Source organism: Colias croceus, chromosome 4, assembly GCF_905220415.1.
Source record: "Colias croceus chromosome 4, ilColCroc2.1".
NCBI classification, from domain to species: Eukaryota; Metazoa; Arthropoda; class Insecta; order Lepidoptera; family Pieridae; genus Colias; species Colias croceus.
The window spans coordinates 3,609,982-3,634,238 of NC_059540.1; the positions used below are offsets into that span (position 1 = coordinate 3,609,982).

Below are 24,257 nucleotides of genomic sequence, written 5' to 3' on the forward strand. Positions count from 1 at the left end.
TCATGCTTAGGTTAGAAAATATTTTTATATTTTACAAATACCATCTAGTTCTAATTTAATTTAAGATTCGAATAAGTAGCGTGACTGTTTAGAACAAAGTGTGTGCAATGGAGATTTAGTTTTTTCTACACTGTAGGTACAAAAAAAAAATAACTATCCTGCATTAGTCAACACGAAGCAACATATTCTTTTACAGCTTAGGTACACTGATCTAGATACTATAATTGGATCTTTGCGGTCTAACTGACCGTTTCAATGAGGTATAGCAGAATAGAACCGTATCCTTCTCACGTTAAAGTCTATATTTGAATACAAAACAATATTATTTATTTTTCACTTACACCCGTATTCACAAACAGTACTTCCCTAAGTAAAGCATCAACACTGTGCCAAGGGTAACACTTCTCAGTGCGTTCCATTCATCGAGCCTTTCTATTCATAGACAAAACTTAAGTAATGCTTGCCAAAGCAAACGCACTGCGTAAAATGGCGACATGTGATTGGTCCATTTGTATTGCTAAGTTCATGGTAGAGTTTGACAGGAGTAAATGACAATGACAATCAATTTGAACCGTTTGTTTAGAAACATTGTTCATTTGATTTGTCGTGGTAATTTTCATATAATAAGCTTACACTTAAAATGTCGCAGCACCACGTGACTGGAAATAAAAAAAATACCGTTACGGACGCAATGTGGTCAGAGAAATTTTGTTTTACTATCTTCACAAATTACCTAAGTTTAAACATTGTAATGTTATTACTTTGCTATTATGTATGTAATTTTAACTTGGTTTGATATGGCATATTGACTGGCAAACTAAGGAAAACTTAAACGAAAATTTTGAGTGACGTATAAAACAATATGAGTACATAATAATTGTATTCCAGTTCTAAGAAAATACCATTCACCACGTCGGAAAGGGAACTAATCGTGGCTCTAGTACGAGACCGACCCATTATTGAAGACAAGCGAACTAATTCAAAAAATATTGAATTAAAAAAGCAAGCTTGGGAGGACTTGACTGTTGCCTTCAACTCACAGCCATATATATATAAACAACATCTTTCAAAAATCTATAACGTTTTCTAAACTCTTCCGAACTATAGTAATCAAATAAGGATCTTGAAAGTCCCGTACCACTTTTCTTGTTTTTATTGTCCTTTGTTCAAATATCCTATCGTTAATATAATTACGAATTCTTCTTCACTGCTATAATCCATTTTGACTTTTGAGGTCGAAACTCGAAAGTAACAACAAATTAAGAGGACAAAAAAATATAACTTCACACGTTTTGTACACGTGGCCTGTTTTTGGTCTACTATGCGTTGTCTAAAGTAGCTAACGAAGTTGCTTAGCTGTGCGTTCAGTTTATCGAGCGCATAGTGCGCTTCACCACTTAACGCGAGGTATTTCAACGCGAGGCAAGATTGGAGGTGAGGTGTGCGGGGCCGTTCGCGTGACACGCGCTCCTCGCGCTCCTCGCGTCGTTTGTTTTTCGTAACGTTAGCGCTATGCCACAGTGTAAAATACTTATATCAAAAGTAAATTGTGATCAATTTTTATTATGTAAGCAATGTAAAAGTGTTTGTGTCAGATTGTAAATATAAAAGTAAATAAAGAAATCATTTACAACTTTATAAACTGAGATAAGTAGGTACTAGGAATTTATTAATTAGCACAACATAATTATGGAAGTACTTGGTGTAACTAATAAATATTACTTGCTGCTACCAGTAGAAGCTTAGAGTATTATATTAGAATAGTATAGAGCGCGTGTATTACAATATAACTACAATACTACAACAATCTACAAAAATGGTCTGATATTATTTCTTCGTAAAATTATAAAAAAAAAAGTTTTATTGAAAAATATAAATATCGCTAATTTCTGAACATTTTCACTCATAACATTTTTATTTATAGTTCTATGACAAAAAGTTACTGGACCAAAATTGTAGAAAATTTAATTTGCAACAAATAATGTTGACAATTTTTTTTTATCAGATTAATAGTTTAAGAGATATATCATAAAAACCATATTAAGCGCTATTTTTAAGATGGCGGCCGTGGGACAAGGGTGGCGACCCCACAAACTTGGTGATAGCTTCACACTAACCCCCCCTACACATCAAAAAAATAAAATGCGTCCTCCTAAAAAACGCAACCCCAAATGTAACTTTTCAATGAACTATAATAACAATGATTATGAACTTACTATTATCATCTATTATACAGTAAAAGTTCCTTATTCGCGCTTCCTTTATTCGCGTTTTCACTATTCGGGAATTAAAAAAATGCGACCCAATTTCTATATTCGCGACTAAAAATTTTTTTATTCGCGGATTTAATAAGTACATACATAATAATAAAATTATTCCAATAGGTATCTAACACAATATCCTTGTCAAATGGACTAATAAGAAAGTAAAATAGATCTTATTACAAGTTAGCCTAAAGTACATAATATTATGTTGTTAATTAATGATATCGCCGAGGCCTTTGACCCAAGCCGCCTTTGTCGCAAGCCGCCTTTGCCGCGATTGATGTTTTTGAGAATGTAAATAAACAGAATGGAAGCAACCTTATAACTCAATAAATAAAGTATATTTTTAAATGTAGTTCCGTTTATAGTAAAAGCCGCTTTGCGTGTTTTATAGGTTTCGTCTTTCACATTCGTTACAAAAATAATTGTGATCGAGTAACGTCTACTGCACTCTTCCTAGTTTATAAATTTATAATGTCAACTAAAAAAAATGAGACACGAAAAAAATCTCAATCGTCACCTAGGAACGTATAACGTAGAACCTATAATCCCATATAATAATTACCATTCCGTATTCACGGTTTCTGTATTCGAGGCATATATTTTATGGAACATATACCCCGCCAATAAGGAACTTTTACTGTAGTGATTAATAATTATTATTAGTCAATAATCATTATTATTGGACTATTATCAATTATTTTTTAACAAATAATCATTATTGTTTTTTTCCTTAAAATAAACAACTGTAATTAATAATTATACCCCAAAATTATGCAAATAATACACCAATTACGTAATAATAATCCATACTAATATTATAAATGCGAACGTAACTCTGTCTGTCTGTCTGTTACTCAATCACGCCTAAACTACTGAACCAATTTGCATGAAATTTGGTATAGAGATATTTTGATACCCGAGAAAAGGCATAGGCTACCTTTTATTGCGAAATATGTACCACGGGCGAAGCCGGGGCGGACCACTAGTATTATATATATAAAACAAATTATTATAAACTAAACTCTTATTTCACAGTAACGCAGCTTTTATCGTTTTGAAATAAAAGCATACGAGGTGAAACTTTATGACCAACTGATATTTTTATTCTGTGGCATCAAGTAACTACGTTTTTATCATATTACTCAATTTACATACTAGTTCTCTTTTCCTGTCCTTTTTTGTGATACTGACACTGCTTTCTTCCGAATTTTGTTTGTTTTGTTACCCATTTTCAATAATTTATCTTTACTCAAAACTTAAAATCGAGCGGAGATAATTTGACACAGGTCCTACGTTAGCAAGCGCCTGATCAGGACTGGCGGGGTAGCGGGCAGCGCGGTTTGTAAAGAAAACGCTGGGCAACGTTAAGTTCTGAGATATAATATGTATTTAATAATTACAGGGCTTCAGTAGAAAACCAAAATTTAGCACGTTTTCTGCAGTACATCAAAATACATATCCTTATATAAAAATTATTTCCAAAATCAGAAATTTCATTAATAAATAATTCGTTTTCGATCTTTATTTTAGCCTATTTTTATGATTTTATATGATCGAACAAAATACACGTGGTTGTGTAACAAATTAGCACACTTTTTAGGAAATATCTTGAAGTGTATTGATTATTTTTTCTAGAAGCGTCATATAATTGCAAATACATGAAAAATTTGATCTTGCAAACCAATTTTACTCCGCTTCGCTGAAAGGACTCCCCTTAAGTATTGTTTGTGAAATGATTTTGCTACCCCTATGCGTCCATGCCTACTATGAGACCTCACAGTAACGTTTGTGAATACGGGTGTTAGAGAATTTATGCAAATCCTGTTGAAGCTAAATTATTCATAGGAATTTTAAAAACGTTCGTAGAGGTAGATCTTGGCATGCAATTTTTGCAATCTCGTTTGAAAGAATTCGTTCTCCATATGAATAAAAATGGTATTTTAAATGTATTATTATGATTGAAGAAATAAATGTATTAGAAATACTTGCATTTAGACATGTTCTAATAACAGTTTCAACTCTTTATAAATATATTTTTTTCTTACAATAATTATTACAAGTAATAGATTGACATTATTATATTGTGACATTCTTAATACTTGGAACTTAATAGCACACGTTTCTCATATGTGGCTTTGAATAAGAATATTCTTTCTATAAAATAGAAAACTAGTAATATCTGAATACATTTTATAAGGATAAAATTCCTATATTTTTTCATTATTCTCTTAAGACTCGAAGAAAAGTGTTTTCTGAGTAATTTTCTATTCACATGCAGTGATCAAATATTATTCAACTTTATATCTTCAAGATTTCATGCCGTATTCAGGTTACACTTGGCCTATTCTGAATGTAAAAAATATTACAACTCGACTAAATTCGAGAAACTACAATTTTCTCATAGCTATTCAAAATGTAATGAATTCATTATTTTTCTTATGTATATTCTGTATATTTTCTATGACCCCGTTTATATTATTTCATATCCTGGAAGATCCTGATGTACAAATGTTATTAAATAGCTAATAATTTACGTTGTTTTGATTGACCGATCTTTATTTGGCGATAATGAAGGTGGGTTCGATATAATTTTAAAAATAAATAAGAAAAACTAGTCGTAGAAAAGAATAAATAAGTAAAATTTCATCGGAAAGCAAGACTAGTAAAAAAATGCAAATAATTAATGCGGCTTCATAGTTGTGAAAGTTGGTCAGTTAAATCCAATATCATAGATAAATGAAAGAGCATTCACTATTACTGCTATTATAAAATGAGTATAAAAGATATTCCACGCTTCAATTGATTAAAATCCGCTTTAATCACGAGGTTTCTCAATCATAAAAAATAATCTTTAAGCTGGTGCAGTCCAGGTATTGAAATATCGAGATTTAGATGATATTCAGTCATTTCTATTTATTTCATCATTATAAACGGCTGACCTACATTTGAAGTAACTAGATCTAGTTTCTGATATTTTGTCTTAAATATTTTTTTCATCGCAATTTTTTGGAGGCTTTAATTTTTCTGATACGCTGAATAAATGTGAAAAGTGGCGAAACTCAAACAAACTCTTCCTCAAATATTTAGTTATTCAAGGCGACTTGTTATAATAGCGCTTAGAATCACCATAGTTCACAGAAATTATTTATAACCGATCCGGTAACCAGTTTCTTTGAAAAAGATCCCGCAAAAATAGCTTTCCTTAAGGTACGACATAGCTTTTCTATGATAGATGCGGCGATGCGGGCAAGTGGCTAGTGGTAGAGTCATACATCATTATATTATGGTTCAAGAAGACTATCTCAACCTATAACAACTAGAAAATAAGTATTGTTTTCCAGAACTCTCCACGCTATGAAATGTAACTATGATGTACAATGAAGTTTGCATATTACACAAATTGAGTTTCCAACGTGTTTCCAAGTCCCATTCTCAAGGAATATAACATTGCATAACGGATCCAAGTTTCTCTGAGCTATTTGTCTTTCCCTCATTAATCCGCGCTTATGAGGTACCTCCTCTTTGTGTTTAAGTTCTAATTATAAACCGTTACCATGACAACAAATAGAACGGCGACCTTCTTAAAATAAACCATTATTTATAACAAAAAGGCTAATTAACTTCCCCATTTAAAAAGGAACAAAAAACTTTAGAAGTTTATTTTTAGGAAATAAATTGTAATTAAAAAGGAAAACAAAATCCAGCGGATACTTAAATTAAAATGACTTGATTAAAAGTTTGATATGCAAAAGTTGGTGTTTCAGCAGTAATAAGGCAAGTTCTGAACTTACGGAGTAAAAATATTTCTTCGTGATTAATGTAATATTACACACGCTAACGAGAACAGTATTTTCTCTACTTTTAGAAACCAACTATTTGCCCTCTACGAAATAAAAACCTGTTTCGAGGAGGATTACGCACCACCGATTTTCTTATTCAATGAAATCGTTAGATTACACAATCTAAAGAACACAAGTATATTCCTTCCGTTTCTAGAAATGAAAAAAATATTTGTTTTTAAGATGTCTTTTTGATGAAGTCTATATTGGGGAAATTCAGCCATAATATAACCGATAAACAATTAAAGGATAGACATGTCACGTAACCTGACGTATGGTCAGGGGAAATCCGGGTCACGGGTTCAAATCCGCGAAAGTAATCCGATTGTCCCAGCAAAGGATCGAACGCGTTACCGCTCAGGCGCTCCTGGGCTAATTCAATTAGGGTCACCAGTGACCCTAATGAACGGAGTTCTTTACGCTCAACTCCACCTCAGTTTAATAGTTCCCTGTTGCATTTACACAATAAGTTATAAAAAGAGGTCAGTTGCTATTTATATGGCTAATGAATGAGTGCGAATAGTCGTTGGCTATAATTTTATGCGTAGTACAGTGATTTACATGAAGTCTATTCGAATATACGAGCGTATCATTCTATGAGGTACGTGAAGCATATTTATTCAAAGTTTTAAATTGACAGAAGATGTTTAATATAAACAAAGTTCAATTTCTATTGATGAATAGTGGCTATGTTCGATTTTTAGGACCAAATAGATATAACTTGTGAAATCGTAATTCCATAACTCAATGTCATATAAAGAACGCGAAATTAAAAACAAATATCGATGAATTCCATCTCATTAAGTTTATGCCATCGTCATCGTTTTATTGAAATATGTAGTATCTAACTCCAATATCTAATCTCCGTTTAAGCAGTAAACATTTGCCAAAACCCCGAAATCACATGCAAATATTCTAAGAAATCCATCTTAAAACTCATTTTCTTTATATGCCTCGTTAGCTTTGACGAAAATTCTACGGTTGTCAATGAGCCATCCCTTCTTCAAAGAGTTACTTTATCAAGCTTTATCATTACATAATGCAAATATTCAACTGATTTGAATATAAATATACGAAATTATTATCGTTTCTTAAAGAGTTAAAAAAATATAGAAATTACAAGTTTCATGAAATCTTTAAACTTATATAAAATAGAAGTACAAATCTATTATGTGTTGAGTTTTCCCGTACGCGTTTGCCACCATACATAATAGGTACTTTATATTTGAAATAAAGACCATAATAGACTTAACTATGTCGTAAAAGCCACCATATGTGGCAAGAACGACCCTCTGAAGTTTTATGCCTATTGGTTAAACTGTAAAAAGTTTTAAAAGGAAATAAGAACATAAAAACATACCCTTAAGACATTTTAACAGCTACATAATATTCCACCTTTTACCTACATTGTAAATGTTTTATTATACCTATTTTAATATCTGTAAAAGAAAAGAAGTTTTTAAGAAATTAAATTTACCTAATAACTGTGTGACGATTATCGATGTTTACATTTTATTATTATCCTTAAGAAACTAAGAAGAGGAATTACGTTAAAACAAATGTGCTTGATTTAATTTAAAGCTAATTTAAAATCATATCGATTTCTTCATATTGATGTTTTCTACAAAGTCGGAGTTCAGTAAATCTCGTTCGGAAATAAAACGAATATTGTCAGCAATCTGATATCTTAAATTTCTACAATTTTGTGAATCGTATTTCTCATATCGCTATTCCTATTTTACTCGATTATATTTTATATCAAAGAACCGAAATATCCCTTACTCCGGTAAATTTCAGAAAATAAAATAGAAATAACTTTAAACGGATATCTAGGGCGTATTCTAAAGTTATTCAAGTCGATGGCGTAAAATATCCAGAATGAATCTGCTTAAGTTGCAGCTCTGGCCGGTCGCCAAACGCCAAACGATTATATCCATTATGAGTTATGCCAGCCGTGCTAGCGACTTCACGTTTCCATTATTAATAAATTACAGGACTATAAAGTCGAGATTCGTTTAACCGCTATTATTTTACAGTTTACACAAAATATTTTGTATAAGCAATCGGAACCCATCCATCAATCATGATAAAGTTTTCGATCCCAGTGATCCAATCCATCTATACGCATACGGTTGAATGAGAAATGGGTTTATTTTATTGTTTTTGTTATGGTATTACGTTTAAACTACTACGAGAATGTTGGTACGGCCCAATTCAATTTATTTAACTGAACAATATGTTTTTAAATGTTAATAAGTATCAGCTGGAGAAGGAGGGGAGTAAACACGTAGTAGAGTAAGACCATAAAAGAAATATAAGAGATGTACTCCGCGTTTCAAACAACAAAAGATTATGATTTATTTCTTTACATTGCGGAAAAGGAAACAAGCAGATGGGTCTGCTAATGGTCACGTGCCATTCATAGGAGTTCATAAGGCACTCGAAGGAGATTGGCGACAAATAAAAAAGGTCAGTTCTCTTACTTACATTTTATTTTTTCGCGTTATTTGTTTCAAAACAAACTAATTATTTACTGTTTTTATTTTTTTAGAATCTAAAGGTCATCCCTGACCCACGTCAGCTATTTCTAGCATTTTTTATTCGACCCGTGGCTGTCAAGAACAATTGTCGTTTAAATTTTAAATCTCACATCCTTCATTCTATTTACGATTTCTCATATCGATTTTCACATTTGCCAGTTCCACGAATGTTTTATTTACTGCAAGTTCTTCGGCAATAAAATTAATATCCATCGAAATAGGCCAATATCAGGAAAAATCCAACATCATCTTGAATCATAAAAGACTTTTACGATCGGCGAGCTTTAATAAAGCCGTAATCAAGAGCAGAAAGAATTGTAGCCGACCTGTTTCTACCACCACTTTATTTTTATAGATGGCGTAAAATGCCACTCGACGCAATCTTATCCTTCGGAAGAGCTATTCAGTAAACTGGCTTTACTTCCATATGAGTCCTTGTAATTTTGCTCTTTATTCTTAAAGCTCGTCGCTAAATTGTTCAAAGAGAATGTACAAAAGGCAAGAGGTAAATTTCATTTTGTATAAAATTAGCCCGTATCGATCGAGTGGTGTGGAATAGGTGGGTGTATGTTTTAGATACCACCTAACACGTATATAGAAACAAGCAAGGGTTCAATATGAATGAACGCTATGTTTGGATGAATTCATTTTGAGAGCGTTTCGAGGCAGCATTTGAACTCTTTGAAATTGATGCGATACGGCATTCTTTTGTAGATATGTTAACCAATATCTGGGTTTTGTTGTATAGTTTTTGATATGCATCTAGTTTTTATTCGTGTGTAAGAGTTTTTATATCTATTTCAAGTATTCTCTAGAGTCTAGACAATACAATAGCTTAACAAGAAGAGTATAGTAATGAGGTTTTCGACCTTTAATCTATTTAAGTAAAACATAGTGTCACAAATAGCAATATACTGCTTTTCCCTATATGTTAATTAAATAAAATGTATATTTACATATTTACATGCAATAACCATTGCGAATTCCCTCTTGAACACTCATTCATCTCTGACATTACAAGCAGTATGGATCCTGTTTTTTCATCCCAGCTGCATATTGACTGACCTATTTCAGATTAAAAGTTATCAACGAGATGTCTTGTTAAACTTTACACGATCGCCTGCAAACTTCACGATCCAACTTCGCAATCCAATCATGGCACAACTAAAGTCTAAAGTGTAACTCATGTTCGTTCATTGCTTTGTTAACAAGACGCGCCTACTGTATGTAAATTGCTTGTGACATTTGTTGAATTCAATATTGCGAAGCGAGGCTGAATGGAACTATTGTAACTGTGATGTGAACAATATTTAACTTGATCATGGTCTGACTAGAGTTTAACAGATAATATATAATAGGTACTATAATAAAAGAAATTTATCGATAGGACCACCACAAGAAAACGTTTTTAAGGTACGCGTAGATACTATATTATTTCTGTATTCACCAGGTGTTCACTCATTCACAGATCAGTATTTTTATCCTCGTCAAACGTTGTATGTTCATAAGAACCTTAATCTTAACATAAAACAATTCTCAACAATTCCATTTCTGAAATAGTAGAACAAAAAGCTGGTAAGTAGTCTGATGTTTATATCACCTTAGCTGTATAAAATGAACTTTACCCCAGCGCACGTTTCATAAAGCTTAGAAAAATTAGAACAGCAAAGAATAACACGCACACAAAAGGGGAAGAAAATGGTACTTTGCACTGTATCGCATAATATTTCAATGGAATAAATGCGGGGCGAGTTACGTTCCATTTTACGATAAATAATGTTCTAAGTGAAGTGAAAGTTGGAACATTTTAGTGCAAGTTTCGTGAAGTTGTAACGGAATCTCGGAAGGAGCGATTTAATCTGCAGTGTAATGGCAACTGGTGCATGAAACGACATCGATGGTATCGCTTTGAAATTGGCGAAGAGATAAATCTATTCTAACGTTTCGTTATATGCCAAAAATAAGACGATAGTACTTTTCGTTTGGTAAGAATACGTTCTCCTATCCACACAATTGCCCAAGAATTAGAAGTGTGACATCTGCCAACCCACACTAGGTATGGTACATCTTGTCTAAGTACAGCAGGCCTGCGTCCCTTAGTGAGAACAAATATGGTCTAATGATGACAATGATCATCACACTCCTTTAACGTGCTTTTAAAACGAACGCAATTATTAATCTAATAGATTATAGAATAATCGCTAATAATTTTTAATAGATAAAAATGAGGAAGTTCTTATCATTATACAAATGTAAATGGTTTCCAATAACTTTCACAAAAAGAGCGATAAAGGCGCTTCCTTACTTATATGATAGTATTAATGAGTATTTCGAGGAAAGCTTCAAAAGTCGTTCCTTATAGAAGGAAAATGTTAGAAATATCTCAACAATTACGCCAACCGTTGCCTTCGGGAATCTCGCCTTATTGGAGCTTAATGATGTCGACCACTATTTCGTTTCGTAGATAAATAATGGTACAACCTTATATTTCCTGAGTAAAATAAATCACCTATAAAGAGGTCACAACTTGATTTAAAAATATACGTGCTGTAATAATATAAATATACAGTTAATTGAACTTTCAAAATCTGTTATTATAAATTGTGTATAATGTATTGTTATGCAGTATTTTTTGGTGAAAAAAAAATTCCCTATACCTTAACATAAGATACTTAAATAATCAAATTACTACTACTACAAACAACTACTAGGTATTTCGAATTCGTCTACCTCCAATAGGATTGAAAATGAAAATGGAGCGTCAACACGAAATAATACCTTGCAGTATGAAGATTCCACCACGCTTTTGCAATTCCAAAGTACTTTATATTATTTACATAACACTACATCATGAACATCACAAGTTCAAATAATTCGTTCAAATTGATAAGGATGCAAATCAAATTACCAACGCGAAATTGCTCTCTCGACAAATGTTGTGTAACATGTTTGCATTTGTAGGTACGGAACTAGATCTAAAAACAAGGTTAAAATTATAGAACTATATACACAGCTTTATGTAACTCTATAATACATATTAATTATGCTGTTATGTACATGTGACTAAATCAAATCGAATGAAGGTCGAATAGTAAACGAAAAATTTTGAATAGGTAGTTTAACCATTGAATGCTGAAAAAAAATGTTGAATAGTTAAGTAGTCTAACAATGTATATTTAAATACAAAAAAATCCGCAAAATGATTGAAAGATCTATGAATGATTCCACAATCTAAAAGTTATCTTAATAGTAAATTATAATATTAAATTTTTATTGGTGAACCACCTGCACCGTAGCGTGAGAGAGATATAAAATATTTTTTATTTGTCAAAAAATAGTATAAGTTTTAAAATAGCTGTTAATTTCACAGACAGTAGGCACCTTTTTCAAAATCCGTGAATAACATTTCACTTCGCATGTAAAGAGGAACGGAGGACTCAACGCCTCAAAAACTATTTCACTTAGGTACTTGTCGTGGATTTAACAACTTAACTGAACGCGTTGGAACTTTACACGAATTTTAATTAACTTTTACAACACTAAATTAACGTTCTCCCAAACTACAGTTCCGGGGTTCTTTCTAACTGGAGTTGTAAGTTTAAGCAAAATGTTCATAATTTTCTGTTTACCTCTACACAGAACATCGACCTGGGTTTATAATTTTAGAATTTCTAGTCTATCCTTACACAGAAGTTTAATAAATGTACTTGATGAAAGCATATTTCAGTGGAATTGTGATTTTTACAAGTGTCGTGTATTTTTTGGTTGTAAAGACAAATTCTCATTGGCAATAATCGACGTAGCGAAAAATAAACAAAAGCGGAAAATCATTGTTAAAATTGTGGTAAAATGTGGTAGTCAATAAGGACTTTTGACTTTTATTAAATTAACGAGAATTGTTTGTCGTTTTCATAATTATTATAATTGTTACGTTATTCTTATTACAAAAATTGTAATGACAACTAAAAAATAAACTGCTAGGTACTTCGCTACAAAAAGCCAATGATAGAAAATGGTGCCTTTTATATTTTCGGGCGGCTATTGACCAAATCTGGTTTTTTAAATACATAATATTATGTGCAATAAAGTATAAACCAAACTTACTATGGCATACACTAATAATAGCATCATAAAATTAATATAACACTGTATGTCAATACTATAACCGGTTCATATTCGTTTCGTTAATCATTGCATAATTGAGTTTGCATATGCGAACGCACGGGGCGAGACGATTCGATTCATTCTCCATTTCCGAAAACATTTATCGGATGATTCATTTCTTAGGGGTGAAATATTTATTGAAAATATAAAATATTAGTGCTAAAGAAATAAAGACATTGCATCTTTACTTATATTATAAAGCTGAAGAGTTTGTTTGTTTAGTTCTTCGCGCTAATCTTAAGAACTAAAAGCCCGATTTAAAAAAATATTTCAGTGCTATATTATAGCCCATTTATTCTATTTTCTATAAAGAAGTTAGTTTTATAAGTATGAAAACGACCGCATCCTAGTAAAACGATAGAGCATTCTAATACTTTTACTTTTATGGTATCTCGGATTGAATTCCCAGTGGAATCTAATAAGTCCATAAACAATAATATGAAAAGTTAGGACCCTGAATAGTATGAAATGTACCGTCGAGGGTACCTTAGCGAATTAAGTGTGATATGATATTATAAGGACTTATTATAACCAGGGGATGCTCTTAACAATACATTTATAAAAACATAATAACAAATCAAGCTTGTGTTGACGTTAAATAATTTGGATCAGATAAATTTTGTTCGTGAGTCATATATCAATATAATGCAATAAATATACTAACGTCCAAAAAATTTACAATTTTAATACATCACCTTGCTAAAGTACTTTCCTAATGAAAACCAATGTAAAAACAGAATCCAATCTGTAAGTTTCAATCGGAAAGTCACGCATGAATAAATCGTGTAGACTGTAGCGAGGTTCCATTATTCTATGAGACCAGCTGACCGAGTTCGTGGGTCAACGAAGAGCTTTTACAAAAATTCACGTTCTTTATGTAGCCAGAAACATTGTAAAATGGCGGAATAGATTGCCTCACTGGACATAGGGAGCTTGTTTAGTATCGGCTTTAAATGAACTAAATTTAAATGTTTAGTTCAAAAATGTTTTCGTTCAGGGAACGTTATATTATAGTAGATAATAGATTTTTTCGTAGTGACATAGTGTTAATCCCGATTCATGGGCCATTCTTGCAAACTGTGAAAATATTATGATAACATAACAATCTGTCAAGAACGATCGAACGATCACCTTCTCAATCTTTTTCTTCTGTGTTTTTTTTTCTTTGTATCGGGAAATTTCATACCCATCTTTTGACTAACACACTACCTATATTCATAATATAATGAATTAATGAGTCAATAAAACTTACGCGTGCAATGCCTCGGTTCATCAGACGCGTCCCCACAGTCGTTGCTGCCATCACAGAACCTATTTATCGGCACACATCTCTTGTTAAAGCACTGGTATTCGGATATTCTACACCGTGTATCGTTGCTGTGCAATACAGGAAGAGGTTCAGGCTCTGGCAGCGGGTTTGATTCCTTCGCTTCTGATAATACATCGCAATCAGTGAGGGGGATGATTAAGATTATGAGGATGTAAATTTTCATTGCCGTTGTGTTGATATCTGAAACAAAGAAACGGTAATTAGGCTTGGTTTTTTTAGTAGCATTATGTTTATGTTAAGAAATAATGGTAGAATAAAGGTGCTTTTCCACCAATTGTAGCGAGAAATGTGGTTGTAAATAACCAATCACATCGCTTCATTTAGTTTGAATTTTAAATTGTTGAGCATTTGAAGCGATAATATTTGTTATTTACAAACACATTCCTCGCACATTTTTGGTGAAAAAGCACCCTAAACCTCATGACTAAATATGGATCATGTTATGAGTAAATTATTCTTCTCGAAGAACGTCGTATGAACGATGTACAATAGGCTATATATAGGCTATAATATATTATCATCGCGCTAAGACCAACAAGAGTGGAGCCACGCGGGTGAAGCCGCGGAGCGCAGCTAGTAAAAAATATATTCAATAAATACGACCGAAAATCGTCGAAAAATCTACCTGGCAAAAGGTACCCAATAATTTAAAGGAACAACCGAGTGATTCAAATGTAGTTGAAGCCTTCTTATCCCATCTACAAAGGTTGAACTTAAAGTGGTTGAATGTAATTTATCTTCATACGGTACTCAGTACTTTAATGTCAGCCTAGAGGAAATGTAATCTAAGTGGATGCGAACAGGGTAATTTAATAATACATTTTAGGTACTTGCTTCTGATTTAACTGGTGATTTAGTTGAGTGTCTTGTGGAAGAGCATTCAGAACTTCATTAGTATAGTATGTTTTATAGGAGTAGTATAGTAGTTAAATAATAATAGTAGGAGTTGTAAGGTATTAGTTAAGCTGATTTGGAAATTGTTAAATGTTGATAAAATTAATACGTTACATTTTGATAATTCGAATACACGTGTGCGTGTTTCATGAAATTTGGGGGTGTTAACACAAGTTACTTTTGCTGTGTAAAATTATTATTTTTAAAGCCCTAACAATACAAGTTATTGAATCCCAATCTGTAATTATAAAAAGAAAATACTGAGGTAAGAGGTGTTTTAGGTCAGGATAAGCATCAACACAGTGACAAGGTCTTACAATTGAGTATTCACATCTAAATCAGTACAAATTGCTCACACAAGACGTATCTAAATGTTAAACTATAGCCGTGATAGATCACACACGCTTCGTCGGCTTAGGCTTTTATATAAGCCTTACAAATCACCATGACTGTACATAGTATATCTTTTCTATAAGTACAGGTTGTTTCGCCAAATTGTTACGTGTTGATGATTTATTACCTTATTATAATGGAGCGAACTTCTGAATTTGAAGGGTTTTCTTCGTAATAAGGCAGAGTGGAGGAGATTGTTTTGTTATGGATTATTCTAGTATGTCACACTCTAGGCGAATTTGGTCAGATATTATGAAATAATATATATATGGAATCTAAATTCAGATTAGTAACCTTTTTTTGTGAATCGAGTTTTCTATACTGTTTACTATACGTAAAACAAGTCAGGTATTTAAACTAAAATGTATGTCACCTAAATTATAACGATAGCGTAATCTAATCTCTATAATGAATCTGCATTATTCTAAAACAAGCAACCCCGTTAATATCCGCGATTCTAAAGAAACATTCTCGTCTGCTCATCGGCCGCAACTTTATTCCTGCGAAGCGAACTGTTTTCAGAAACTGTAATCAATCTTCTTTGGATCTCCGATGACACCTTTTCATGATTCTCTCGTATTGAATCCTTTAAACCCGAGAAATAAATTAAAACGGAGACATTGAAAACACATTTATGAATTCACTGAATACGTTTCGAGGCATTTTTCAATTTTGCCCATTTCACGTTTCTATAGCACCACTCGCTATTGTTTTGTTTTGTTCAAATGATAATGATGGAATATTAAAGCCTGGTTCTCGAATAGGAACGGATTTTATGTTAATTCGAAATGGTTATGGAATGAAAAATTGCTGCTTTTTAGATTTGTACGGGTAATGTAATAAGAAAGGATAGACATTTATTTGGAAATCATGCTGATAAAATAATAAATAGGCTTAAAAATTACAAGTGAATTTTTTAAATCACTCAAATAAATAACGAAAATTTATGGATAATGAGTATAAAAATGATAGTAAAAGTACCATATTTACATTTTTATTAAAATTGTGATCACCAGAAATACATAAACACAGTACCTACTTGGACTACAGAGAAAACCTTTATCACATTGCTATCACATCAATATATTATTATTCTTTCCAATCCTTATTGTGTATCAATAATAAAGATAAAAATATTCAAAAATACATTTCATTGAAATATTATTTTCACCTCAATAATTCGACCGTTTTCCAAAAAATATTGTGAAATCAATTCAATATTAAAAACTGGCGAAGGGGAACGAACTAATCAGGTCATTTCGAATTCAGATTAGTCAACATTATTGAAAGGACGGAATATAGAGAAAATTAGAAAACGTTTTGGATGAAAAAACTTCCCTTTTCACCAATTTGCTTATGAAATAACTTTTGCAGGAAGAACGGACTTGATTGATTGACTTCCCTGTTCCTCCAATAATTCTATTCTATTAACAAAGGTCAAATATTTACAGGAACAATCAACTTTTTAATAGAATAATAAGGAAGGATATTTTGAGACAGGCAGTAAAAAGAGTAGTGAAATATTGAATTGTATTTTAGATTCGGAAAGTACAAAGAGATTTTTTTTTAATTAATTAGAAACTGGATAAGTGTTACAACTATGAAGGGTACCGAATTAGTCGTGTCTTCAGTTCAACAGCACGATAGAGACTGTGCCAGTTTTGGTGGTTGTAGTTTGCTCTCTCGACAAATATCCGAATACCCGCATGTCAAAAAAATTATTACAAATAACAGCAATGTGGGCCCACTTCACAATCGAGAGCGTTGGCCTAACAAATGATTGTCGATATTTGAATAAATATATAAAATGACGGCCAATCGACATCTCTTCACTATCGCGATTGCCTCTACACACCCAACGCTGCCCATTCTGAAGCGAGCCCATTACACACAATTAGAGCCACGCGCACGAGCAACTTTGTCTCCGCAACTATTTTGTCTCTCCCATCAATTTTTATGGGGAGTTGCGTCGCTACGTGCGCGCACTTTCATACTAGCCCATGGGTGGGAGAGACAAAAAGTTGCTCGTGCGCGCTGGCTCTTACAGTGTCAGCATAACCAAAACTAACAGATATAAACACAAACAACGTGTGACTTTCATACATCGTATACTGCCTACAGGTATAAAATTGCAATATCGAACAAGTTATTTTGAAACACAATGGATATATTTGTGTGCCGTTTCGCTACCGAATTGTTTATTTATCAACTTGGTGGATATATTTTTAAATCCATTTTGTAAGTATTTTTCGTCGGTTCATGTTGTTAGTGATTTAAATTGACATTATAAAATTGGAAAAGGCATCGTACAATTATAATATGAAATATGAATGTGCTCTTTTTAGCATATTGTTGTGATCTATATTTATGACTTGTTTTCCGTGTATTTAACGAAAGCATGGAAAATAAATAGATCGATTTACATGCTGGACAAAAGTGAATAATCTAAAATAGAAGCTAGAGAAAGCTAATGATATCAAATAGTCTAAAAAACACCAAATAAACTATCGTTTCATGTTACGTAGTCCATTTATTAGATTCAATTCGAAGTAAAGAGCATAATATAAATAGTCAACGAATCAGTATAAATTGATGAAATCGATTTACAAAAAATAACTTATTTCAAAGATTCTCTATATATTTATTGAATAGTGTCAAAACATAGTCATCATACCTACTACCAAAAGAGTTTTAAAAGCGTTAATAAAAGGCGTTAAACAAATTGTATGTTAATTTGAAGCTTCTGTAGTTTAATTACATCAGGGTAACACGAACCGCTTTAATTTGTAGACTGAAGTTAAGCGTTTGAAAGCTGATAGCTTCGATGGTCTCATCTGAAGAGATTTGCTCAATTGTATGCAACTGGAACCTTTTAGCCAACTGCGATGAAATTAAAGAGGGTTATGGCTTTGACTGTAATGGGTATGGAAGTATGAATCATCGCAGCTTTAAAATCAAATACAGGGATATCGTTAGTAATTTTTTCTTATAAGAAAGGATTAATGAAGGGTGAAAACATTTCGGTTGAAAAAGGCAGTAAGTAAACTCGGGAGAAAAAAAATTGTAGCTTCAATTTTTATAGTCACATGTTATTATTTGTATTATTTTTGTTAACTGAATCTAGATAATAAGACGCTAAATTACGTAATTTTAAATATAATTCAATAATAGCAATAGATAAATTGTTATTATTCTCTGAACTTTGGAAGATACTGTTTGTGTTAAATGATGCATTAAATTCTTGAATTATTTTCTTTAATAACAAACAAGTAACTGTCTTCAGAGATAATAAATTGTCAATGTAAACAACAATTAAGAAAACTTCGCAAACTCAATATCTCGCGATATCATTCCAAAATTTCCAATTTTATCTTACCAAGTGCCGTCGGAAGCGTCCCTTTTCTACGTCTGTCAAGTTTGACTCCGAGAGCTAACTGACATAAGTGACACTTATTGTGAACCAGATAAAAATCTTGTCATCCCTTTAGTTTGCTTGAAGGGGGAGTTAATAATATGTGCGAGGAATTTCATAAAAACACGTAGTTTCATATTTGTAGAAAAATTGTTTTTTGAAAGTTCATTTCATTGATTGTTCTATTGAAGCGCAAAAAAATTCACACGTGAAAAATAAATGTAGTAAATCAAAATTCTGAAAATTACGGGTGTTATTTTTCAATAGATACTCCCGTTCGTATACTTAAATGTGTATTGTGTATATTAAATATCTATTATTAAATCTGTATATTTTAAAATGGATTCTTTATGTAAATGAAAAACAAAACTAAATATAATATGAAATAATGTTATTTACGAAAACAGCCTACCGCGAGCAAAACGTTTCTAAAATAACATTTGGGAACAATAGTGCCAGGCTTATAGAAGTTTGAGACAAAAGATGTAATTTTAGATAACACTGTGTAGGTATGTGTTCAATTTACACGGTACGACTTTTGAAAGGAAAAGTTTCGAATAAGACCGTTCATACAGTTGCCATTTAGGTTAAATTATGTTAATTAAAAATAATATTTTTTGAACTGAAACTTTTATAGGCGCGATGAGAGTAAAATGTCAAGGTCGCGTCATGGCAATACATCCTAGGACCTAGAGTAAGGCGACGATTTTGATATCTATGAATTAGAGATGCACCGAATATTCGGTTCCTATCCGGTATCCGGCTTATCCGGCCCTTTTTTACTATCCGGCCGGATACCGGATGGTAATGTACTATCAGGCCGGATACCGGATAGTAAAATTGGTAGATTTTATAAATAGAATCGAAATAAAGACAGTTGTAATTGAAGCTTTTTATTATTTTTAACGAAATTTTTTTTCACTGACACGATAAAAGTGTCTCTACCAAGAACTGTGACCGCGCGAACGTTCACTACGAAACAAGTCAAAACCTGCACTGCACAGGCGGCGTGCCGGTGCGCGACACGCACCTACGAAACTCAAAATGCCGTCGGCCGAATATTCGGCGGCCGGATACCGAACATTCGGCTGGTGGTCAGGCCGAACATCCGGTATCCGGTATCCGGCCAAACAACTATTCGTTGCATCTCTACTATGAATCTTGCCAAAGAAGTTTCACTTCTGATACGTGTGCTCGGCACACACGCCCATTTTTTCTAAAATCAGGGATATTTCAATATTCATGCATATCACGATATATTTTAAATACCTACTACTATTGAGAGAATCATATTATCAATTGCTAGAGAAGAAGTAGAAGTATGGAGAAATAAAAATCCCACCAAAAACATAAATGTAAAAATTGGAGCCGAGTTCAATCGTTGACTTAATTTGCCAAAAAAAGAAATGAGATCTAAATGTGTGCCAAGTTCTGCAGACAGTCCAGAAATTTATTTACAAAGATGTATTAAGTTCTTAGGTTGACTGAAAACTCAATTGTTTTATTTTCCCTTAGAGAACAATGTTTATTCCAAAATATAACTTTTTTAATTTGAATAATATAATTATTTTCACAAAGCAAACAACTAATGACCTATTGAACCCCATAATTTGATGAGGCTAGTTTTTAGAACCTCACGAAATATAAACAGTGTGTAAAACTAGCCTCATCAAATTATGGGGTTCAATAGGTCATTAGTTGTTTGCTTTGTGAAAATAATTATATTATTCAAATTAAAAAAGTTATATTTTGGAATAAACATTGTTCTCTAAGGGAAAATAAAACAATTGAGTTTAGTATTTGACACCAATCACTTTACAGGAAATAAGTTTATAGATTAAATTGTCCAAAATAATGACATTTGTAATACATTTAACTTATTTTACCTGTAGAAATTTAGGGTATGTCACTTACTTGATGTTGATACTCTAAACTTGATACAAAAGAGATTTATAAAATAAGGTAAGTGCTAAATGAAATAAGTTTGATGAAATGAAACGATTTTTAATTTATAATCAATTTTAATAATAATTGATTGTGACTGATTGATCCTTTTTTGGAACAAAAAAACTGAAATTGTATTGGTTACAAAAGATTCTTCTGTACGTTATTTCCGAAACCGGAATCATGTTATTTTCAGTGCACTTTTGTTTATAAAGTTGATGCATTTTTGTGATCGATAATGAAGCATCAAGATAAAGACGCTTCGAAGATTGCCTAATATAGTGTGGCTCCATGACAGGGAAGGATTCTATGTGATTTTTCACAATGTTCAAATCAACTTCTTTAGTCTTATTGCGAGGTTCATGTTTACCTCTCTTGTCTAAATCGTTGTACACCCCAATATCATTCCGTTTTCGAATAGCATCATTCACTACAGTTGGAGAAATAGCTAGCGTGTAGCAAAAAAACTTTTGACATACTTGCTTTTTCTCTCCGTTATGAAAAAAAAAGCACCGTTTTGTGTATTGACGCTGTTTTTTTGGTCCACGTATAGCAAGAACTCTTCGGAGTATCTATTTCCACATTACCTAGAATGAATTATGAAATTCTTTTTCTCGGTATAATTTAAGTTCCAGCAGTGACGTCATAATTTATTTCATTCTTCTTGAGATACAACACTACATTTATAAATCATTTATCACAGTCAATCTCTTTTGGTAGGTATTTTAGCAAATCTTTCTTTTTTTTTTGTAGAATAAGTTCAGTTCAGTACATCAGCTCTTCTATTCTTTGCGATATTTACCTTCCAGTTTCCGGGTTCCAGTTTCATCCAACGTTTCCTTTTTCGAGTAGCATTGCATACGTATTCCAATAAGAGCCCCCAAATAGATGTACATCAAGTTGTAACTTTATGTGCATCAGATGTTGGCAGCATCTGTGCAATCATAAGATCGCCGGCTTTAGGTTGAACTACTTCATAATTTCCATAGAATTCCACATTTTCCATATTCTCATCGTTGTTATTAGCCCACTGTTCACCGAATAAATCCTCTGGTTGTATTAAAGAATCTGGAACCGGGTTGTAAGTGGGGTCTTTATCAGAGTCATCGCTGTCAAACATGCGCTCCATTTCAGCTGCTATTTTTGCCCTAGAATCGTTCAAAGGTGAAGTGCAGTTCGAAGCTGGGCTCCACAAATTTTGATGCAGGTCCAGGCACTTCATCGAAATCATCTGTACCTACAACGTTAATAAAATAGGTAAAAAAACAGTGAAAAGTAAATCGCGCGCTTGAATTTGAAACTTTGTATGTAACTACATGAATTTTAGTTAAGCTATATACATACTAAAATAACAAGTAAACATTATTTATCATAGACATAATCTTCTTCCTCGAGATTCCATATTTATCACAACAAACAGTTACACGTTAGTTAGTTATATCAATTTTCTTCACACAACACGTTGAGCAGGCGCGCGCGCAATGTGACAACCACAGTGATAACTGCGGAGTTACTCTCTCATTCGTTACACGTAAAAAAGCATAAATGACATTTATTTCGTTTTTGTTGTAAGTAGAAGTAAGCGAAAAACTTAAATATTTAACTAGTTAAATGGAATAAATGCGTTTATGATATTTTCTCCGAATAATTTTTAGTATTCCACTTCTTCAATTATAAAATGTAAAAAGCAATAAACGTATTTATTGTTGTTTGACTGTATAAATTGAAACAGATTTAAGTTATAAGGTTATTTAATATATTGTACTGGTATACTTTTTTAGAAAACTAGTTATTTATCACTTTTTCAATCTCGTTATCTCGGCAGCCATTGGGTATTGCATTTATTCGGTTTTACTAGTAGATAGAGCATGAAAAATTACATTTATCTGTATCTTTAACTCGATTCCGCAAAAAATTGCATTTATCACGTTTTTGCAGTAAGCCGACGATTTATGTCATTGAAAAAAAATTAAATACAAATAAATTCAGTATTTTCTGATTTTTTCCTTTGTACACTCACTATTACCTAGTTGATTACAAAATTTGAACTTTCTAGGTCATCTGGAAGTGGGTTAGGTTTTGTATATGTCTATAAGTCAGTCAGTCTTAAAAATTGCGATTTTTGGATATTAATATCTACTCAACTGTTTAATCTGTATTTATGAAATTTAAGGTTCTTGTTTATCTTGAGGTCCTCTTAATATGTACCAAATTTGGTTTATATAACTTAAATAGTTTTCGAGTTATAAGGGGGTGAAAAGTGGCTCGAAATGGTTCGTGTAAATATACACACGGCTGCTGCTCGCCAGTTCTCTTCGCTTGAACTCGGCTTGACACGCTGCCGCGTGTCTAGATAACGTTGATCACGAGTTATTTGAAAAGCCGTCATAACAAACGTATAATGATGAATGAGTTATTGGCACAAAAATGGATAACTAGAGTACCTTTTATAGTCGAATCACAGATTATAAATAAAAAAACGGTTAATAATACAAAATTTACAACATTTAATATCGTATCATATTGTGCTTTTGACGATAAAGTAGGGTATCTGCTATCTTTCAATTCTGTCCGTAGGCTCTTGCGAATGAGGATTTTAGGCCATCCATGTTAGCTAACTTGGACAAGATCTATATTTCTTGCAACATTCGAGAGAGGTCAGAAAGTAAAATAAAATACATGTAGGTAGATACGGCAGTAATAAAATGAAAAGAATTCTAGTATGAAATACATGATTAATACTAAACAATGATTGATGTATTTTTGTGAAGTACTTGATCATAACGTGAATTATGCTCGAGTAGATAGATAATTAAGTTAGGAAAAAAAGACGTGTGGCACTCGGGGACTGCCGCGGCCGCGGTTAAGCTATTGCGTAGATAGCATGCCTTCAAGCCACACCTCCGAGTGGGGAGCGTGAGGTTTTTTCGTTACGGGATTTCTCCGCGATAGAAGCTATGCAATAGCTTAAAAAGTTCATGAGATACGTGGATAATATTGAAAATATCGTTATCGCATATAAATCATTACAGTAACACTTTTCTAATTTCACATATAAAACCGTGAAACCTATTGAACAGATACATTTATTTGTAAAAACAACAACGCATATAGATTATGGTTTACCAAATAAAGGGTGAAATTTTAATAATCCCGCCACCCGCATACCGCATTGAGCGAACGAAATATATTACATTCCGGAATAAAATCCAATACAAATGTCCTATCACAGAAAATAGGGAAATAAGTATTTTAACCAATTCCTTGCTTTAAAAATGTATTCGAAATAGGTACCCCTATGAACTTTGAGGAAGAAATTCCAGTGTATTTGGAATTGTTCAGTATTTTATAGGGAATAGTTGATTTCGTTTGAAAACTATTTAAAATATTCTGAATCTATAAAGAAATGTTTCGGAAATTGTGTCCATTGTACCTTGAAAGAGGTGGAACATGAATGACATATTTCAATAATCA

The 24,257-nt window shown here is 32.5% G+C and overlaps 1 protein-coding gene across 1 annotated transcript in view; it reads right to left on the reverse strand.

Moving 5' to 3' along the window:
- The window catches only part of LOC123690846, an 89,829-nt gene that overhangs the window by 57,187 nt on the left and 8,385 nt on the right, over positions 1-24,257 (reverse strand). Inside the window, exon 2 of the mRNA XM_045634923.1 lies at positions 14,063-14,320. Within this exon, the coding sequence (XP_045490879.1) occupies positions 14,063-14,320 (258 nt within the window). The remainder of the gene's footprint in view (positions 1-14,062; positions 14,321-24,257) is intronic.